This window comes from Oryx dammah, unplaced genomic scaffold (assembly GCF_014754425.2).
Source record: "Oryx dammah isolate SB20612 unplaced genomic scaffold, SCBI_Odam_1.1 HiC_scaffold_13, whole genome shotgun sequence".
NCBI lineage: Eukaryota > Metazoa > Chordata > Mammalia > Artiodactyla > Bovidae > Oryx > Oryx dammah.
The window spans coordinates 12,468,197-12,488,967 of NW_024070197.1; the positions used below are offsets into that span (position 1 = coordinate 12,468,197).

At 52.5% G+C, this 20,771-nt stretch overlaps 1 protein-coding gene across 2 annotated transcripts; it reads left to right on the top strand.

The window, feature by feature from the left end:
- The first annotated feature begins 9,975 nt into the window (after positions 1-9,975).
- Positions 9,976-19,601, top strand: CKM (creatine kinase, M-type). Of its 2 annotated transcripts, none has more exons than XM_040252585.1 (8): positions 9,976-10,275; positions 12,453-12,666; positions 13,706-13,860; positions 14,291-14,423; positions 16,439-16,610; positions 17,857-17,980; positions 18,398-18,587; positions 19,093-19,601. In XM_040252585.1, exons 2-8 carry the CDS (start codon positions 12,474-12,476, stop codon positions 19,269-19,271), a joined length of 1,146 nt encoding a protein of 381 aa, XP_040108519.1. In that variant the 5' UTR covers positions 9,976-10,275; positions 12,453-12,473; the 3' UTR covers positions 19,272-19,601. The 2 variants fall into 2 exon arrangements, with proteins under 2 accessions (XP_040108519.1, XP_040108520.1); XM_040252586.1 differs by having other exon boundaries at positions 10,227-10,388.
- Positions 19,602-20,771: the final 1,170 nt, after the last annotated feature.

The following is a 20,771-nucleotide window of genomic DNA, read 5'->3' on the forward strand; positions in this document are numbered from 1 at the left end:
ACCCGATGCTAGCTCTTACAGCTTCGCAAGCAGGTGCCCAAGGCACAGACACACGGAGACACACGGAGTTCCATGTTCTCACGCACAGACGCGCAGGCTGACTTCACTCCACCCGTGGCATCCCCGAAAGCAGTGCGGCGCTTTTCACCCCTGTGCACATGCTCACAATCACATCCACTCAGACACAGAGCAAGGGCAGGTGTGTAACCGCAGGGGTTTTACACACTGCAGGCTCTCCACCCCGAATCTCCCTCTTTCCCTATGTACGTGTTCACGCACATATTGATCTCCATGTACGCTGTACGTATGTGTGCGTATATCACATCAGACTTATTAACAGCTTCACACCTTACACGCAAGTCCTATAAATGATCAAACTCACAACCACGCCAGTTCATTGAGTCATCTTGACAACCACGACCCTTATTCACGTGTACAACCTCCGACAACATCACGCACAACCTCGAAGAGCTGAGTCAACTGTTCCAGACATGGCCTCATAGAGTACCGCTCACAGCAACACATACGGCTCGACCACAGCCACGCATCACTCGGACTGTCCTTGACACGTCTCCCACACTCACACATCCTCCAAACAGCACACTCCCCTTCACCTGCTCAGCCCCGTGTGAACCAGCACACAGCTGATCACAATAATCAGTCACACTCCACACATCCATCCCGTACCCCACAGCACACACCTCCCTGCCATCCCCGCCCCCACCAGTCTTACCATCAGAGAGACAACCACGGCCACGCAATTTCTTGGTCACATACCTAATCCTATAAACAGTTCAACTCTGCCAAACACACACACACACACACACATACACACACAGCATTACAGACTCACCATCAGAGGTGGCCCACATTTTCACACCACTGAAAGTTTCACATCATTCACACGGTCCTTTGGTGTCCTCGCAGGGCTAAACGGACAGGCCATCCCCTGTACCAGCCTGTACCCACATCTGTACTAACCGTTTGACACCATCACACACACCTGAGCTTTCTACACCACGCCCAATATCCACGCACATATACACTTGCAGCGGAAGTATATGGCCCGCTCTCTAAACCACACAACTTACCCCTGGCCGGCCGGCTGAGCCCCGCGCACCCCGGTTTCACAGCCTGCCAGCCTGCCAGCCGGCCGGCCCGTCACAAGGGCCCCCTCCCTCTCCCAGGCCCCGCCCCGTCCTCGCGCCTGTTTACCTGCGCCCCGAGAGAGGGGGCACGGCCCCAGCGGGGCCTCCAGACCCGGGAGAGCCCTAGAGCCGGACAGGGAGCGTCCAGGGACCCCAAGGCCCGTCCCCGTCTCCAGGCCAGCGGTCCCAGGGGTGTGCCAGGCCCAGCCCACACCCTCTGCTCCCGCCTCCATCCTCTCGGCTCCCGGGACTCCCACCCCGCACTCCTGGTGCCCACCTGACCGCGAACGGCTCCAAGTCCCGCTTCTCCGCGCTGCGCACGCACGCCCGCCGCCTGCAGCTGCGCCCGCAGTCTCCGGCCGCGGGCGGCTCCTCCGGGGGGCGGGGCGGCCCGGAGCCCCGCCCCGCAGGTGAGACCGGCCCCGCCCGCCACTGCTGGAAAGTTAAGCCCAGCCGCCCCAGCGCTGCGGGAATAGCAGAGCCTTGTGCGCACGTTTAGCCGGTAGTCTGCGGCACGTCGAATCCGGGATGATTGCAGGCGCGCGGGAAATGCCAGTCTCCGCGAAACTAGAATCTTGGAAACTCGGAATCTTAGAAACTTTGCATCCCAGACGGATGGCCTTCTTGCAAGGCCAGCCTCCGGCCCTTCGCCTCGGCTGTGCGCCCGCTTTGGAAATCTCTCCACACAGATCTCGACGTTTGTCCTTTTTCAAAGGCCGTTTCCTCCGAGAGGCCTTCCTTCCCGCCTCTAAAATACACCTTTCCCACCGAAACACAGCCTCATTTATCTGCTTGATTTTGTTAATAAAATTTTTCAGGACCTAAAATTATATAACATGATAATTACTATGTTATGTTACATCACGTTATTGGCGAGGCTAAAAATCTTGCTCTGAGTTCACATTCTATTTCACCATTTACTGGCTGTGCAGGCTTTGGACAGTAACTTAACCTCTCTGTCTCCGTTTCCCTGATCTGTAATAGATTAGTCAAAAGCTGTGAGGACTGAATGCCTTAATATATGGATTGGAAGCATTTAGCAAATATTAGCTGCTGATTTTGTGGTGTTATATTATTGGTTCGGCTTTCCAAGTGGAGCTTAAAAAAAAAAAAAAAAACTGCCTATGCAGGAGATATAAGAGACGCGAGTGCAATCCCTGGTTTGGGAAGATCCCCTAGAGGAGGGCATGGCGGTCCACTCCAGTATTCTTGCCTGGAGAATCCCATGGACACAGAAGTCTGGCAGGCTACAGTCCTTTGGGTCACAAAGAGTCAGACACGACTGAAGCAACTCAGCACACATGCATTATTGTTCTCCCCTAGGGAAAGGAGTACATCAAGGCTGTATATTGTCACCCTGCTTATGAACTTGTATGCAGAGTACATCATGCAAAATACTGGGCTGGATGAAGCACAAGCTGGAATCAAAATTGCCGGGAGAAATATCAATAACCTCAGATACACAGATGACACCACCCTTATAGTAGAAAGCGAAGAGGAACTAAAAGGCCTCTTGACGATGGTGAAAGAGGAGAGTAAAGAAGCTGGCTTAAAATTCAACATTTAAAAAACTAAGAACATGGCATCTGGTCCCATTACTTCATGGTGACTAGATGGGGAAACAGTGGAAACAGTGACAGATTTATTTTCTTGGGCTCCAAAATCACTGCAGATCTTGACTGCAGCCATGAAATTTAAAAGATGCTTGCTCCTTGGAAGAAAAGCTATGACCGGTCTAGACAGCGTATTAAAAAGCAGAAACATTGCCAACAAATGTCCATACACTCAATGCTATGGTTTTTCCAGTAGTCATGTATAGATGTGAGAGTTGGACAATAAAGCTGAGCGTTGAAGAATTGATGCTTTTGAACTGTGTTTGAGAAGACTCTTGTGGGTCCCTTGGACTGCAAGGATATCCAAGCAGTCAATCCTAAAGGAAATCAGTCCTGAATATTCAATGGAAGGGCTGATGCTGAAGCTGAAGCTCCAATACTTTGGCCACCTGATTCGAAAAGCTGACTCATCAGAAAAGACCCTGATGTTGCAAAAGATTGAGGGCAGAAAGGAGGAGAAGGGGAAGACAGAGGATGAGATGTTTGGATGACATCACTGACTCAATGGATATGAATTTGAGCAACCTCTGGAAGATGGTGAAGGACAGGGAAGCCTGGAGTGCTGCAGTTCATGGGGTCTCAAAGAGTCGGACATGACTGAGCTACTGAACAACCACCTTAGAATGCCAGCTCCCTGAGGGCAGGGCTCTGTGTTGTAAGCACGTTATCTTTAGCAATAGAACAACGTGGTGCAAAGTAGGTGCTCAATAAATACCTGTTGAGTGACTTACTCAATAAATCAAGTCCTAGAAACATAAATTGGCCAAAGCTAGGCTCAACAGGATTTTAGCTTGATCGCCAGCTTTGCCAAACTCTGCAGTATCCCGGTCACTGCACTATAGTATATATCCAGCAGAGGGCGCTGCTGGCCCGTGGACCAGGCACCAGACTCTGGCGCCGCTCCCCTGTTCTCGGAGCCTCAGTGCAGATGCTCCCGCCTGCAGGAAGCCCTCGCTGACCTCTCGCTGGAGGATACGACCTTCCTGGGCTCCTGCGACTGTCTAGGCTGCCACATTCCAACCCTGCCCACTCTAGGTCATCACATGTCTCTCTCCCTCGCGGTGACTGGAACCCCAGGAGGACTGACAGAGCCAAGGCACATTCCCCAGCGCAGCCTGAGCCCAGAGAAAGCACTGACAATGTCTGTTGATTGACCGATGGAAAATCAAACTCAAACTCACGCTCTTACTTCTCCAGGTATGTCTAGGGAACAGGGTGGAAGAGGGCAGCTGAGCCCTTGTCCCCGATTGTTCTGGCCTCAGGACACTGGTCACTGATTCTGGAACTGCCACACTCTCACTCCAAACCAGTGCACCGAGTCAGATGGTTTAAGGCACATCCCTGCTCCGTCATTTGTTGGCTGTACAATCCCTGAGCCAGGAGCCAAGCTCTCTGGTCTTCACGGTCCTGGTCTGTAGAAATGGACTCACAAGGGTAACCTATTTTGTGAGGCTGATGTGGGGATTAATGAGTAATCCCTTTAAAAGGCAACCAAGCCTACTCATCACAACTACTGAGCCCGTGTGAGACAACTAGAATCCTCGCACTGCGATGAAAAATCTTGCATGACACAACAAAAACCCAATGCAGCCAAATAAATAAATAAAAACGAAAAAAAAAAAAGTGGTGTCAGAAGGATGCTCAGAGATAACAAAAGATTACAGAATGAAAAGTAGGTCTTTGTCTCTCCTTGATCCTCAGATACTCTTCCAAGAAGCAGACATGATTCGGTTCAGTTCAGTCAGTCAGTCTTGTCTGACTCTTCGAGACCCCATGGACCACAGCACGCCAGGCCTCCCGGTCCATCACCAACTCCCAGAGTTTACCCAAACTCATCTCCATTGAGTTGGTGATGCCATCCAACCATCTCATCCTCTGTTGGCCCCTTCTCTGCCTGCCCTCAATCTTTCCTAGTGTCAGGGTCTTTTCAAATGAGTCAGCTCTTCGCATTAGGTGGCCAAAGTATTGGCATTTCAGCTTCAACAGCAGTCCTTCCACTGAACACTCAGGACTGATCTCCTTTAGGATGGACTGGTTGGATCTCCTTGCAGTCCAAGGGACTCTCAAGAGTCTTCTCCAACGCCACAGTTCAAACGCATTAATTCTTCGGCTCTCAGCTTTCTTATAGTCCAACTCTTACATCCATACATGACTATTGGAAAAACCATAGCCTTGACGAGACAGACCTTTGTTGGCAAAGTAATGTCTCTTCATTTTAATATGCTGTCTAGGTTGGTCATGACTTTCCTTCCAAGGAGTAAGTGTCTTTTAATTTCATGGCTGCAATCACCATCTGCAGTGATTTTGGCAGACATGATTACCAGTTTCTAATATCCTCCTGAGCTAGTCCACAGAAATGAATTGTGTGTGACTGAGCATGAGTGACCATTCAAGAAAAACGCAAATGAGAAAAACCTGACCCCTGGAGGGTAATGATGGCTTTGACTTTGGGTGTGGTGACTTGCTTTGGTCCATCGCAGAGGGGCACAAGTGACAGTCCTCCCAGTTCTGAGCTTCGATCTCAGGGGCTTTGAAGATTCCCTCTTGCATCCCGGTGGAGGCATGACACAGCCCCTGTGTGTTCCCTCTTACCACAACATCTCCATATTGTTAAAAGATAAACTGAGGCATGTTGACATTTTATTGCGTTTACTTAAAATCGATTCAAATCGAGCAGCACCCAATCTAGCAGACAGAAAGGCGCTTCGAGGAACTAAACAAAATGGAAGACTCTTATAGGAGGAAGGGAGCAGGAACAAGAAAGTTCCTGGAACAACAAAGCAGGCAAAAAAGCAGACTGGTTATGGTGAGGTCACTTTCCTTTAGGGACAGCAGGCACCTATCTGGGCAGATTACCTAACTAGAGCTGATCTGAGTGGCTGGTTTAAGATTCAGTCTCCGGGAGAGCCACAGCTGTCATTAAGTCTTGATTTTATGACATGGATCTTAGCATTTTGAGCCTGTTGTCTCATTTTTAACATAATGGTATAGAACAAAGCTTCCCAGTCACACCCAGCCCCAAACAACCAACTCTCAGCCAGCCCTACGTCCGCTTTTAAGCTCCTGCATTTTGGGGTGATGGGTTTCACTGTACTTTTGTGGTAACAGGTTAGAGAATTGTCCTCACGTAGGTGGCTTCCTTTGTGATTCAGATGGTAAAGAATCTGCCTTCAATCCGGGAGACCCTGGCTTGATCCCTGGGTCAGGAAGATCCCCTGGAGAAGGGAATAGCTACCCATTCCAGTGTTCTTGCCTGGAGAATTCCATGGACAGAGGAGCCTGGTGGACCACAGTCCATGGGGTTAAAGTCTATGGGGTTGCATAGTGTCAGACACAACTGAGTGACTAACACTTTCACTTTAGCATTATATCTTTGGTACTATGATCTAAGGGCTTCCCTAGTGCCCCAGCGGTAGAGAATCCGCTTGCCAATGCAGGAGACTCGGGCTTGATCCCTGGGTCGGGAAGATCCCCTGGAGGAGGAAATGGCAACCCACTCCAGCATTCTTGCCTGGAGAATCCCATGGACAGAGGAGCCTGGTGGGCTAAAGTCCATGGGGTCACAAAAGAGTCAGATACGACTTAGCGACTAAACAACAACAAACAACTATGATTCTAACGTATTTTCTCATATGTTGAAATCCTAACCTTCAAAGGTGAAGGTATTAATAGGCGGGGCCTTTAGGCTTCCCTGGTGGCTCAGAGGTTAAAGCGTCTGCCTCCAATGCGGGAGACCCGGGTTCCATCCCTGGGTTAGGAAGATCCCCTGGAGAAGGAAATGGCAGCCCACTCCAGTATTCTTGCCTGGAGAATCCTATGGACGGAGGAGCCTGGTGGGCTACAGTCCACGGGGTCGCAAAGAGTCGGACATGACTGAGCGAATTCACTCACTTTGGTATTAGTATGATGTGATTAGATCATGAGGGTGGAGCTCTCATGAATGGGATTAGTGCCTTTATAAGAGAGAACCCATAAAGCGCCCTTGGACCTTCTGCCTCCTGAGAATACTGCAAGAAAATCTGCAATCGCTGGCCCTTTTGCAGCCTCAGCATCCACTCTCTGTAAAATAAGGCTTCAGCATAAAGAGGTAAAATGAGGAAGGGAGTGACTAACTCATCCAGTCTGCTCCTGCTACTTTCCAGCTGGGTGATCTGGGGCAAGTAACTCAGACTCTCTGGCTTCACTTTCCTGCTGTGTAAAATTTTCAGGACCTACCTCATAGTGCTGTTGGAAAACTAAAACTGGTTAATACACATACAGTGATTGAAACCTGAAGTCAGACTGCTAAAGTGATTAAGTGGGCAAGGGGATGTGGGCCTGAAGACCTAGAAAGGGACTCTGGGGCTGACAATATAGTCTCACCTTGCTGAGAAGTCTGGAAATTATCTTCACCAAACACTGAACCTACTTTCAGCAGCCCTGCGCCAGTTGGATTCCCAGCTCTGCTCTTTCCCAGCTGTGCAACCTTGGACAAGTCAGTTAACCTCTCTGAGCCTTATTGTTGGTAAGGCTCAGAATGGTAAATGAGTTAAATGTCAAGCAGTTAGCCTAGTACTCAACATGTAGGAGTGCTCCGAGAGTTAACTGTTGTTCAGTCGCTAAGTCGTGTCCGACTCTTTGTGACCCCCACGGACTGCAGCATGCCAGGCTTCCCTGTCCTTCATTATCTCTTAGTTTGCTCAAACTCATGTCCATCGAGTCGGTGATGCCACCCAACCATCTCATCCTCTATAGCCCCCTTCTTCTCCTACCCTCAGTCTTTCCCAGAAAGTGAAGAGGCCATTTAACCTCCACACTAACCTCCTTCTAGCATGTCCAGTTTCCAGAGGAAGCATAGTTCTGAGAGCAAGAGGTGTTCCTTCAGCCCTTGTAACAATTTTGTAAGCATTTGGTAGGAAAGCCCTTTATGCCTAAGCTGGCTGGAGGGGTTTCCTATTGATTGATAAGGCTATTGTTTACTTAGTCAACAAACACTCATTTCTCCTGAGAGCACTGGGGAGCCATGGCAGGTTCTGAGCAGGAGAGGTCAGCAGGGAAGTCAGTGGAGGGGCCAAGACTGGGTCAGGAGACGAGCGAGGAGGCTAGGGCAGGAGGGAATGTGGAAGTCCTGAGGCATGGGACGGGGGAGGGACAAGCCTTGGAGACTGAGGGGCTCAAGGGGTGGGAGGAAGCTATACGATAAGGATCACCGTGCTCCCCAAGGCCAACCCCAAGGCCAACTGTTTCTGCCAGACTCAAGATAAAGGAGGTAGGGCTATGACTGCGAGGTCCTGCTGGAGGGTTTGATTGGCTCAGCCCAGGTCACATGACTGCAAGGTCCTGCTGGAGGGTTTGATTGGCTCAGAACAGGTCACATGACCGAACCATTGCTGCAAAGGATTCTGGGAAACTGAGTTTCTAATATTTGGGCTTCTCCAAAGGAGGTGGTTAAAGGGTGGAGAACTCCCTCAATATAGAAAGGGCTTCGGATGCTGTGTGGCCAAGAGGAATGTCATATGTCCACACAAGGGGTTATTGGGGCCCTGGGGGCTGGGCTGTGTGTGACGTGGCTGGATCCTGTCTCTCCTTTGCTCACAACCCTCAGGGACTCCCATTGGAGCCCTAGGACCCTACAGATCTGCTCCTGGTCCCCCTCCAACCTCACATTCTTCCTCCCATTCTCCCCTCCATCTGCTCCAGCGTCCTCCCCGTCTCTCTGACATGCCACGCCACCCCCACCTCAGGGTCTTTGCACCTGCTGTCCCGCTTCCAGATACCCACATGGCTGGCTCCCTCTGGTCTCTGCTTGGATGTCACCTCCCCAGAGAGGTCTGACCTGATCCCCTCCGCTGTGTCCCGTCACTTGCATCTTTTATCCTCTGTCTCTTTCCTTCAAAGCCCCATTGTCCCCAACATTAAAATGTATAACAACTTGTTCACCCTCACTAAAATATTAACTCCATAAGGACAGGGGTTTGGGTTATCTTCTGCTGGGTCCCGGTAAGTGCTTAATAAATCATTGTTGACATGATACACGCATAACGACTCTAGACCAGTTCCTTTTCGTTCTCTGGGCCTCAATTTCTGTAACTGTGAAGGAGTGCTTTGACACACTGACCTTGCTGGGACAGGACAGTGAAGGGAGCGATCAGGGACTAGGCCGCAAGGAGAAAAGCTTTCTAAATAGCCCCCCTACCACCAGGAACATCGGAAGAGGCAGAAAGGGCCCCCCTTTCTCTAGATCAGTGCTCTCTGCCTAGGAAGAAGCGGGGGAGACCCAGGAGGAGGGAGGAACTCCAGAGGGAAAGGAACATTCTCTTCTTTGTTTCAATGCTGGGTGCTCCCTGGACTTGCCCGATCCTTGCATCCTGCAGTCTTGGTGCCTTCTAGGCCGAAGACGCCGTTCCCTCTGTGATATCCCATTTCTGCAGGATCTCCTGCTCAGCCCTTGCGGTCCCCGATCAAGCCTGGATCTGAGCACGTCCCTGACCTGAACTGCCACCCAGCCCCCTTCTGCCGTGGCTGGGGTTGGCCTCCCCGAGCTCTCAGCTGCCCTTGTAAGGAGGCGAGGCCAAGGGACACCCGAGACGCTGGGTTATAATTAACCCGGACACGTGGCGACCTCACCCCACCAACACCTGCCCCCGTGCCCCCCCCCCAGCCCCAGCACCTCGGGTCTCCCAGAGGAGATCTCGAGCAGTGAGCTCTAAAAATAAACTCCCTTCCCGGCAGGCCGTCCCTCTCTGTCCCCTCCACAGCAGAAATCTCCCTGGGTCACTGAGCTGGTGGACTGGAGTGGAAAGGGTGACCACCACCTTCAACCTGCCCTTGAGTAAGAACCGCCCTAGCTCGGCCCAGCCTCAGTTTCCCTCCCCTGCACTTCCGAGGAGGAAAGTGCATCCCAGCACAGGGTTCTGGGGTCAGGCCGTCCCCTGTTCCCACCTCGGCCTTGGTCACACACTGCCTGTAGCTGGGTGACAGCAGGCAAGTCACACAGCCTCTCTGGGCCCTTTCCTCTATAGGAAAACCAAAGACCTGACCTCCAGGGGCCATTGCAAGGCTTCCCCAGGGACAGAGCTCAGGACCTGCTGTGTGCTGGGGTCAAGGCCACTGGGGGCTCAGGGGAGGCCAGTGGCCTAGCAGAGGGCCAGGGGAGGGTGACTTCTACGTGCCTGGGACATTTTCTGACACTATCCCGTGGCCCAGGCGGGGCTCCAGCTGTCCCCGCCAGCCCAACTCAGCACTTGGTCGGGGGACCAGCTTGGTTGCGGGGGGGATATGGGCCCAGACCCTGGCGCGGCCCATACAAGGCCATAGGGCTGGGCGCGAGGCATGCCTGGGTTCGGGGTGGGCACAATGCCTGGGCAGTGAGGTGAAGAGCTCAGCTGCCCTCCAGCCCGCTCCCAAGGGGCAGCCCCTCCCAGCCAATCACACAGCTCAGGCGCCCCCTATATAAGGCCAGGGCTGTAGGACCTTCCTTTGGGTCAGTGTCGCCTCCGGGATACAGACAGCCCCTTCCAGCACCGCCCAGCCAGGTACTGCCCGGGGTAGGGTCCAGAGTGGGGTGTCTGGCATAGGAGCCAGAGGTCGAGCTGTCTCTGGAAGGGGACTTGCATGTTGCCCCCCACATGCCCCCGTGCACAGGCAGGTCAGTGTGTGGCAAGGTGGTCCTTATGTCAGAGAGTCCCCTCCACCTGCAGCCCCTGACTCCCGGCCATGCCTGTGATGGCTGGGGCAAGCGTCCTGGGGGGAGACCACAGGATGGAAAGGAGCCTTGACAGCGACCAGCTGTCGCCCCCCTGCAAGGGGCTGCGGGCCAGCCCTTGTTCATGATGGTCTGAGGCCAGAACTGGGTGCCGTAAGCCATGGGAGGTGTCTGTGTATCACCTGTCAGGGTCTTTGCCTTGGTGACCTTGTGGTCCCATTGCCTTCTGCACAGCGTGACCTTGTGTCGGTTTGGCTTTCCGTGGCTCCTGCATGAGTCCCTGTATGCCGGTGTCCCTGAGCTGGGAGGTGTGCACATGTGGGCCCATTTACCGTGCGACCTGGGGGTGCGTGAGGGTGTGTGCAGGAGGGGCTCTGGGTTACGTCTGTTGGTGTTTCTTGGGCTCCCCGACCTTGCTTCCCTGCCCTCTCCCGGCCTGCCCCCAGGAGGGATGGGGGTGGGGACATGCTCTGAAGGGGGCTTTCTGGGCTGAAAGCCCTTGAGCCCCAAAGCCTGAATGCATGTGCTCCCGGCCACCCTGGCCCACCTGTCTCTGGCCTGCTGACGTGGTGCAAGCCGAGCCCCTGGAATGTGAGGGTGGGGTGGCAGCTGGGGGTGGGGGAGAGGAGTCTGCCAGATTCTAAAAATAAATCCCAACCCTGAACATCAACTCCAGAGGCTTTCGTGGGTTCCATCCCCCTTGGCCTGATGCCTCGGCCTTCAGCTCACCCTTGTGCCCGTCTCCTCCCCACCGTCCTGCCCACTTCCCATTCCTGGAGCTGGGAATGAGCATCTCATCCCTACCGCCACCGCTAAAGGGTCCTCCCTCCTCCTGGGTCTTGTGAATAAAAGTAATAATAACAGTACAGCAACCACCCTTCTAGGTGTGCGCGTGCTAGTTGCTTCAGACTCTTTGTGGCGCTATGGACTGTTAGCCCACCAGGCTCTTCTGTCCAAGGGCTTCTCCAGGCAAGAGTACTGGAAGGGGTTGCCATTTCCTCCTCCAGGAGATCTTCCTGATCCAAGGATTGAACTCTCATCTCTTACATCTGCATTGGCAGGCAGGTTCTTTACAAGGCCCCAGCTCCATGCCAGGGCCTGTGCTCAACTGGCTTTGTGCTAGATTCAAAGAATCCTCCGGGCAACCCCATGGGAAAAGTTCAGTTCACAGAAGACAGAGGCTCAGAAAGACTGAGCAGTTGACCTAGGGTCACACAGCCCAGAGATGGCACGGGTGAGATTTGAACCCAGCTCTGTCGACCTCAGAGGCTGAGCTGTTCCTAACTGTGCCCTGCAGGACAGCTGTCAGCACACAGTGGTGGAGGCAGGCACCCTGCCCCTCCTCCCTCGACTGAGCACCCAGGAATCTTCATAGAGAGAACGGCCCTTCTCTGCTCGCACACTCATTCCCAGCAACAGCCTCCACCCTCACCAGCTCCTCGTAATTCAAAACAACAATAATAACAATAGCTAGCAAAATAATTAGTGTGTGTCGGGCACTATTTTAAGTGCTTTATGTAATGAACTCATCACATCCTTCCAGCACCTCCATGAGATGAATGCTATTCTACCCGCATTGTACAGATGATTACTTTGAGGCACAGAGAGGTTAAGTAACTCGCCCAAGGTCACACAGCAGAGCTGGGTGGGATTCAAAGCCAGGCTGCCTGATTCTAGAACCTATACTCTTATCTATCAGTTATCATATCTTATCACAGGCTTGAGGGGTTCTCTCCTCCATTTTTCCAGCTGGAGAAAGTGAGGCTCTAGCAATGCTATTAGCCTAGGGTCACCAGCAGGATAAGGCAGAGCGAAGATCCCAACACCAGACTGATGATACATCCTGTTGAGATGCAGGGGCTCAGAGAAGGGATCCCTCTGGGTCCAAGTCGCACAGCCCAGGACTCAGACTGGCTCTCAGGCCTGCCTGACCCCAGAGCCTGGCTCTGCTCTCTTGCTGGTCTCCGTGGATGTGACCTAACGTCCCCCTCCACCCCTCCCCACTAGGCCCCCCACACCACTGCCACCATGCCGTTCGGGAACACCCACAACAAGCACAAGCTGAACTTCAAGGCTGAGGAGGAATACCCAGACCTCAGCAAGCACAACAACCACATGGCCAAGGCGCTGACCCTCGAGATTTACAAGAAGCTGCGGGACAAGGAGACGCCATCTGGCTTCACTCTGGATGATGTCATCCAGACAGGTGTGGACAACCCAGGTAAGCCTCCTGGGGGAGCGTCCCAGGGACTGTGAGGCCGGTGTGTGGGGGGGTGACCTGGAGGCTGCCTGCCGGGCCTCAGTCCCACCTCCCTGAGCCTCAGTTTTCCCATCTGTAAAGTGGGGACCATACGCATGGGGCTGCTGTGAGAAACAGATGAGTTGAATGTGTGAGGGCCTGGGACAGGGTCTGGCAGGTGGCAAACCACTTGCTAAATGTGTGTCAAGTATCACGTGAGACTCCCCTGAGGGAAGCTATTGCATCTTCCAGGCCTCAGTTTCCTCACCTGAAAAATGGGCACCCAGGTTGGGAAAACATAGGCATGTGGAGTGGCTCCTGGCACCGAGTGGGCGCTCTGACTCTGACAGGGGGTTCCTTCTCCAGGAACACCCCACCAGGGCGGGTGGAACTGGGCAGGAGACTAGCTTCCAGCCTCAGCCTCCAACTCATGACTGAGGGAAAAGGCCCTTTCTCTTCAAGCCTCTGTTTCCCTACTTGAGAAATAAGAAGGTGTTTTGTTTTGTTTTGTTTTGTTTTTTGGCCACAAGGCATGCAGGATCTTAGTTCTCCAACCAGGGATTGAACCCTGGCCCTCTGCATTGGGAGTGTTGAGTCTTAACTACTGGACCATCAGGGAAGCCCAAGAGGGTCTTTCAAGCCTCTTCTTATCAGTGGTGGTTGAGAGTCTCTAACGTTCTGAACTTTTTTAGGGGACGATCCCTTGATTTGGGGATTCACACGTGGTAATATTTTTAGTAACTCGCCTCCCAGACTCTCCTTTCTCCTTTGCCCTGCACTCAACGTTCCTCTCACCGCCCACCCCCAGATACCGCCTCGATCTCCCCCAGTCTTCTCTCCCCATTCCTACCCACCCTCAGCCTCCTCAGTTCTGACCCACGGTGCTCAGTGAAATCCCTTGCATGTACACACACATGCACACACACACACCCATGTGTGCACACACAGTCTACACTGGACCCAGGAGCCCAGGTCTTCCCCATGGGTGACAAGCACCTCTGACCTCCCTTTGACCCCCCAGGTCACCCCTTCATCATGACCGTGGGCTGTGTGGCTGGCGATGAGGAGTCCTATACGGTTTTCAAGGACCTCTTTGACCCCATCATCCAGGACCGGCACGGGGGCTTCAAACCCACCGACAAGCACAAGACTGACCTCAACCATGAGAACCTCAAGGTCGGCTGCCCCAGGGGAAGGGCGGGGCCGGGTGGGGGGAGGAGACACCCAGAGAGGCAGGGAGACAGACATGGAGAGAAACACAGATGGGGATGGGAAGAGAGACGGACAGGCAGACACAGAAGACGGCCACGGTTGGGGGAGAGAGAAAGAGAGAGAGGAAAGCAGGTGGAAAACATACCGGGAGTCAAGGGAGAAACAGACACAGAGATGGAGAGGGAGATAAAGATGGGGGGAGAGAGAGAAAAGAGAGATGGAGCCAGGGAGGGAGGGGGAGAGAGGCCAGTGGGGAGGGAGAACAGAAGGAAGCCGCTGAGAGCCCAAGAGAGCTGGGAGGGCCTGTGGGGGAGATTTGATTTTGGAGGGCAGGGGGCAGGGCACACAGGGTGGGCCGCCAAGCCCTGACCCCGCCCCCCCCCCCGTTCCCTAGGGTGGAGACGATCTGGATCCCAACTACGTGCTCAGCAGCCGTGTCCGCACGGGTCGCAGCATCAAGGGCTACGCACTGCCCCCCCACTGCTCCCGCGGCGAGCGCCGGGCCGTGGAGAAACTCTCCGTGGAAGGTGAGAGCCCCCACCCCAGCTCTGGACCCCCTTGTGCCCCCATTTGCCAAAACACTGCAAGAACTTGATAATCACAGGTGCTTGGTGAGTGACAACTGGCAGTATTACCTCTGGGGGAGGTCTAAGGGATGCTGTCAAGATTTGACACCCAACTGCGCCAGGGTCCTGACCTTCAACCATCTATTCATCCATCCATCTATCCACCAAGCAAACATTTACGGTTGTTCTGGCCCTGTGTGGGGAGCTGGGGTTCCCACGGTGAATAAGATGGACCAAGGTCACTGCTCTCGCAGAGCTGTCAGCCTGGTGGGGAGATAAGAGGAAACACTGAAACCAACAAAAGAACACGATCCTCCCCAAATGCCCTGAAGCCAAGAAACAAGGGTTGTGGCACAGAATGACTGAGGGTAGCTATTTTGGAAAGGAGTTGAGACATGATTGACAAGAAGGAGCCAACCGTGGGAAGAAATCTAGGCAGGTGAACAGCAAGTGCAAAGGTCCTGGGGTGGGATGGTATGTTGGAGGAATAGCAAGGAGACCAGTGTTGCTGGAGCTGAGTGGGTGATGGGGAGGGGGAAGGAAGTGAGGTCAGAGGGGTGTTGGGGTGGCCAGCTTGTACAGAGCTTTGTGGGCTGCTGGGAGGACTCTGGCTTTGACCCCTGTGGGAAGAGGACACTGTAGGAGAGTGGTGAGCAGAGAAGGGACAGGCTCAGACTTACATGGATCCCCCTGGTGGGGAACAGTCGGGGGGCAGAGGTAGGAGAGGCTGAGAAGGGCAACTGCAGGGGTCCAGGTGGGGCTGGGGAGTGAGGGGAGCAGTGGGATGGAGAGAAAGAATGGGTGTGTTTGGAGGTAGAAGCATTAGGGCTGGCAGGCAGTGTCATTCTGCCAAATATTTAACAACTGGCTCTGAAAAAATAAAGCAGCAGCAGCCTTAATTTGCTGCCAGCAACTGCCAATTTCTCTGGTGTAAATTCTCCTACAGAGGCCAATTTTAAGCCAACCACGAGACATCATACAGGGATGGGTAATGGGAAGAGATGTGCAGCAGCATGTCATTATGTAGAATTTCCACCATGAAGATACAACAGGTGACTTCAAGAGCATAGAAAATAGTACGTGTAGTAAAGTAATTAGCAAGTGATAGTTCTGAGTACTTACTACCTTCATTTTAAATACTGGATTGGCCAAAAAGTTCATTCTGAAAGATGTTATAGGAAAACTTAATTTTTTTGGCTGACCCAATATAGTTTATTTATTTGTTTTTGTAATTTATTTTTAACAATATAATATAGTATGTAGTATATGATATAGAACATATTATATAGGATATTATACAAATATGTATAACATATTTTAAAATATGTGTATTATAGAAATACATTATACACATATTTGTCATGTCTTATGAAGATATGAATATATAAAATGCATATATGTATTATATATTTATTATATACATAATATACATGTGTGTGTGTGTGCTCAACTCCTCAGTCATGCCTGATTCTGCAAACCCATGGTGTAGCCTGCCAGGCTTCTCTGTCCATGAGATTTTACCAGCAAGAATACTGGAGTGGGTTGCCATTTCCTTCTCCAACACTTAATACATACTTTGTATTATGAATACCTATGAATATATACAAATACTATATATACTATAATATAATATTGTTTACTGATGGCTCCCAGATTCCTGAGACTGACTCTGTCCCTACCAGCCAGCAGGAGTGAGCACCAGCACAGGACTGCCCGCAGATAGACTGACTGGATGTGAGAACTGGTGGCAGGCAAGGGAGAATCCATGCTTTTGGTCTTGAGCACACAGTGTGGGTGTTCCCCGGCCTGGGCAGACGGCGGAGGAGCATTTTTTGGGGGGGCGCTTAGACACCTTTAGAACCTCTGCAGGGTCAAGGCCTAGGCCCCCAAGGGACAGCAGTGTGGGGTCCCCAGGGACTCTGCACCCCCCTTGTAGGGCAGGCTGTTGACCCCTCCTGCCTGTGGCCCCTCACCAGCCCTCAACAGCCTGACGGGCGAGTTCAAGGGGAAATACTACCCTCTGAAGAGCATGACCGAGCAGGAGCAGCAGCAGCTCATCGACGACCACTTCCTGTTCGACAAGCCCGTGTCCCCGCTGCTGCTGGCTTCGGGAATGGCCCGAGACTGGCCTGATGCCCGTGGCATCTGGTGAGGCCCCTTGCCCAATGCCCCCCTTCTGCTCCGCCTCCTCTAGTCGTTCCACAACCCTCCACCAGAGTCAAGACCATAACAGCAATTCTCCAGGGTCATCTTGCCCTCCACTCCTGCCTTCCCCGTGGTCTGCATGTCGCATTTTAAAAAGCTTGAAATTCAGATTTGAACCAGACTCCTTAGGTTCAAATCCCAGGGCTGCCATTTACTAGCTGTGTGATCTTGGGCATGTAATTTAATGTTTCTCTGCCCCAAATCTCCATCTATAAAATGGGATCATGATAATTCATAGCTCTTGGGGTTCTTATGAGGATTAATGAACTAATTTATGCAAAGTATTGAGAAAAGTGTCTGGTATATAGTAAGTATCCATACTGGCCATTGGCATGATATTTATTGCTAATTATTGTTGTTAGCTGGGCTTTCTAGTAATTTTTTAATCCCCGATTCTGATGAAAGTGAAAGTTGCTCAGTCGTGTCCACTCTTTGTGACCCTATGGACTGGAATTCTCCAGGCCAGACTACTAGAGTGGGTAGCTTTTCCCTTCTCCAGGGGATCTTCCCAACCCAGGGACAGAACCCCAGGTCTCCCACATTGTAGGCGGATTCTTTACCAGCTGGGCCACAAGGGAAGCCCAGGAATACTGGAGTGGGTAGCCTATCCCTTCTCCAGAGGATCCTCCTGACCCAGGAATCTAACCGGGGTCTCTTGCATTGCAGGCGTATTCTTTACCAACTGACCTATCAGGGAAAATGCCCCCACCTCGATTCTGATAGTCAAAGGTTTTAAAAGGTTTTGAGAACCTCGGTTTCAAACAATTTGGAGAGTATAGGTTGTAAGATTTTAAGTGTTTTCAGGTTCCACTAATGTCAGATTTTGTGATTCAATGGTTTCAAACATTTCCAGATCCTAAAGTTTTCCAGTCTAAGAGTCCTTCTGCGATGTCACAATGTCATGCAAGGTTTATCAACTCTGATTCTCAGTTTCCGTTTTTCAGCGATTCTGATATTCTAAGATTCTATAATATTGTGCAAAGAATTAAGACCCTAAAAGCCACTGATCCCACGATTCAAGATTTCACGGGTCCTGTTACATTTAAAGGTGTAAGCTCCTGAGACAGATGCTCAGGCCTCGTGCCCTTTAGGCCCGCTGCCCCCTAGCGGTGGACGTGTGTTTGCAAGGCGGGGGGAACCCGGTTCCCGCGGAGCTGGTTCCCTGACCTTTTGCTGCGCCCGATGCTAGGCACAATGACAACAAGAGCTTCCTGGTGTGGGTGAACGAGGAGGACCACCTCCGAGTCATCTCCATGGAGAAGGGGGGCAACATGAAGGAGGTTTTCCGCCGCTTCTGCGTGGGGCTGCAGAAGGTGGGTGCCTACCCTCGTGTGACTCCAAGTGACCGCCCCCCAGCCGCTTTCCCGGGCCCCGCCCCTCGGAACCCGGCTCCTCCCCGCACCGAAGCCACTCCCCTCAGCGGTGCTCCTCCCTCGCTTTCCAAAGCCCCGCCCTTTGGAAAACCGGCCCCACCCCTATTCTCAAGCCCCGCGGACAAGAACCGGCCTTCAAGGCGTCCTCAAGCCCAGCCCCGTCAGAATCCAGCCATCACTTGTGCGGTCGGGCCCCTGCCCCAAGAATCTCGTGCCTCCAGGTTTTCCAGGCCCGCCCTCTCGGAGTCCTACCACCACCGACATTCTCACCCCCTGTCCCTCGGAGCCCTGCCCGGGTTGTGGGTGCATTTGGGGACACCCACAGCGCTGATCCCGGGTCCTCTCCCCCTACCTCAGATTGAGGAGATATTCAAGAAAGCCGGCCACCCGTTCATGTGGAACGAGCACCTGGGCTACGTGCTCACTTGCCCATCTAACCTGGGCACCGGGCTGCGTGGAGGCGTGCATGTCAAGTTGGCTCACTTGAGCAAGCATCCCAAGTTCGAGGAGATCCTCACTCGCCTGCGCCTGCAGAAGCGAGGCACAGGTACGGCCCAAGTTCCCTCCTGCGGCTTCCAGGTGTGGCCCTTAGTGGCGGCTGAAGGGGAGCGGGGGCATCTCCACGGGTTCTGAGTGTCGGCAAGGGCTGCTCCTCTGTGAGTTTCAGTTCTTCCTCTGAAAATAGGCTTCAGCACGCCTTATCTCAGAGAAGTCCATATACCATCATGGTTATATGGTTAATATACACTGTGTATGTCCCTGGGCGCCTACGGGCCTCACTTTCCCATCTGTAAAGGGGAGGATGGTCAGGATTCGACCCCAGGCAGCCCGGCTCCTGAGCTCAACTCCGTTACCCACAGTGTTGGATGGCTGAGGGGTGAGATACCTAAAGCCAGCCCGAGAATAGACAGACGCTCAGGAAACTGCATGAATTTAACACAGTAGGCAGTCACCCAGGACGTCCGCCTGCGCGGTTGGCACGGCGGCCCGCGTTCCAGGCCCCGCTCCAGCATTTCTGCTGGCTCCTTAGCCCCTGCCTCCTACTCCCGCAGGTGGTGTGGACACGGCTGCCGTGGGCTCAGTGTTCGACGTGTCCAACGCCGACCGGCTGGGCTCCTCGGAGGTAGAACAGGTGCAGCTGGTGGTGGATGGGGTGAAGCTCATGGTGGAGATGGAGAAGAAGCTGGAGAAGGGCCAGTCCATCGACGACATGATCCCCGCCCAGAAGTAGGCGCACAGCCAGCCCGCCGCCGACTGCTGGAGCCCCATCCTAAGGGAGGACCCAGCCCACCGGGGGCCCGCCCCTTCCTCCCGGAGCCCAGCCTATAAACGTTTGGTTCACCTGGGGGTCTATCTATCCTTCTAGTTCCAGTTCCAACCAGAGTTCCAAGCAATGGGCTCCAGTCTCTGGGTTCTGGCCAATGAAAAACCTCCCTTACGGTCTCCTCTTTTTTTTTCTCAAAGCTCCGCCCACCATCAGGAGCTCTGGCTAACGGAGCTCACCTGGAGCTGTTGCTTTTTCTCCACTCAAAGCAACAAATAAAAGCAATGGTGGCCTTAGCGTTGGGTTTGATTGTTATTAGTACTGAAGGAGGAGAAGGAGGAAAAACTTCGGCAGTTGGCTACTGTGTGACCTCAAAGCGGCTTGTCGTCTCTAGGCATGTCCTAGGGCTACACGTTTTATCCCACCTCTAAAGTGAAAGCGTTAGTCGCTCAGTCGTGTCTGACTCTTTGCGACCCCATAAACTGTAGCCCTCCTGGCTCCTCTGTCCGTGGAATTCTCCAGGCAAGAGTACTGGAGTGGGTAGCCGTTCCCTTCTCATCTTTTCCCATCTTTAAAATGAGGCAAGTTCAGGGTACAGCATCTAATGAAAACATTACAAGGCTCTATGGGGACTCTGTGATCCCGAGAGCTCTCAATCACCTCTGCTCCCAACCACTCACGCTCAGATCTCAACACAGGACCCATTCTAGGGAGAAACGGACGTCAAACAAAATATCTGAATTTGCCCTCCGGGCCTCTGGTTTGAGACCTTGCATGCATCTCATCACTATCTACTTCATGATGCTTTTTCCTGACCCTCTTTCTGTGCAATCTGACTTCAGATCTGAAGGCATATATATATATATATATATATATATATATATATATATATATATATACAGCCCTCTATAGCTGCTACTAGTCTTTTCAATTTCCCTTGCTTTGCTCAAGAACCTGCCATGGTTTCCCACATCTCCTAGAATGCTCTATTATGTGGGATTCTTCAAGGTTAAACATGAACACCATCTGCCGAAGGCTCTTCTTCCCAGTTCTTTTCTCATGATTCCTCTATACACTTTCCCATTCCTTACACTGTGCAATTCCCACCCTAATGTCTGCCCAAGCTGTTTCTTCCTCCAGGCTGGAGCTTGGGTCACAGCATCCCTGTGAAGTTTTTGAGGACAGGCCTTTTGGAGAGCTTGGTTCCATGAACGAGCAGGAAGTGGTGATGGGGTTGGAAATGGGAGAAGCGGGTAATGGAAGGCAAGAAACATCTGAACACGTATTGGGTGTCAGCCAGGTCAACCACTTCTACTTGACCCAATAGCATGAGGCTTTCATTATCAAGCGGGTAGCAGGTGGGCTCCCAAAGAGACAAAGGTTTTAGAAGAAAATGTGAGGCAAAGAGGAAGACAGAGCCTGCCAGAGACCTGGAGGAGGCACTTTTTCCATCCTTAAGTCACACAG

Coding starts and splice junctions, on each gene's coding strand:
- CKM (XM_040252585.1), top strand. CDS start 12,474: ATGCCGTTCGGGAACACCCACAACAAGCACAAGCTGAACTTCAAGGCT. Junction 12,667..13,705: donor GACAGGTGTGGACAACCCAG/GTAAGCCTCCTG, acceptor TTGACCCCCCAG/GTCACCCCTTCATCATGACC. Junction 13,861..14,290: donor TCAACCATGAGAACCTCAAG/GTCGGCTGCCCC, acceptor CCCGTTCCCTAG/GGTGGAGACGATCTGGATCC.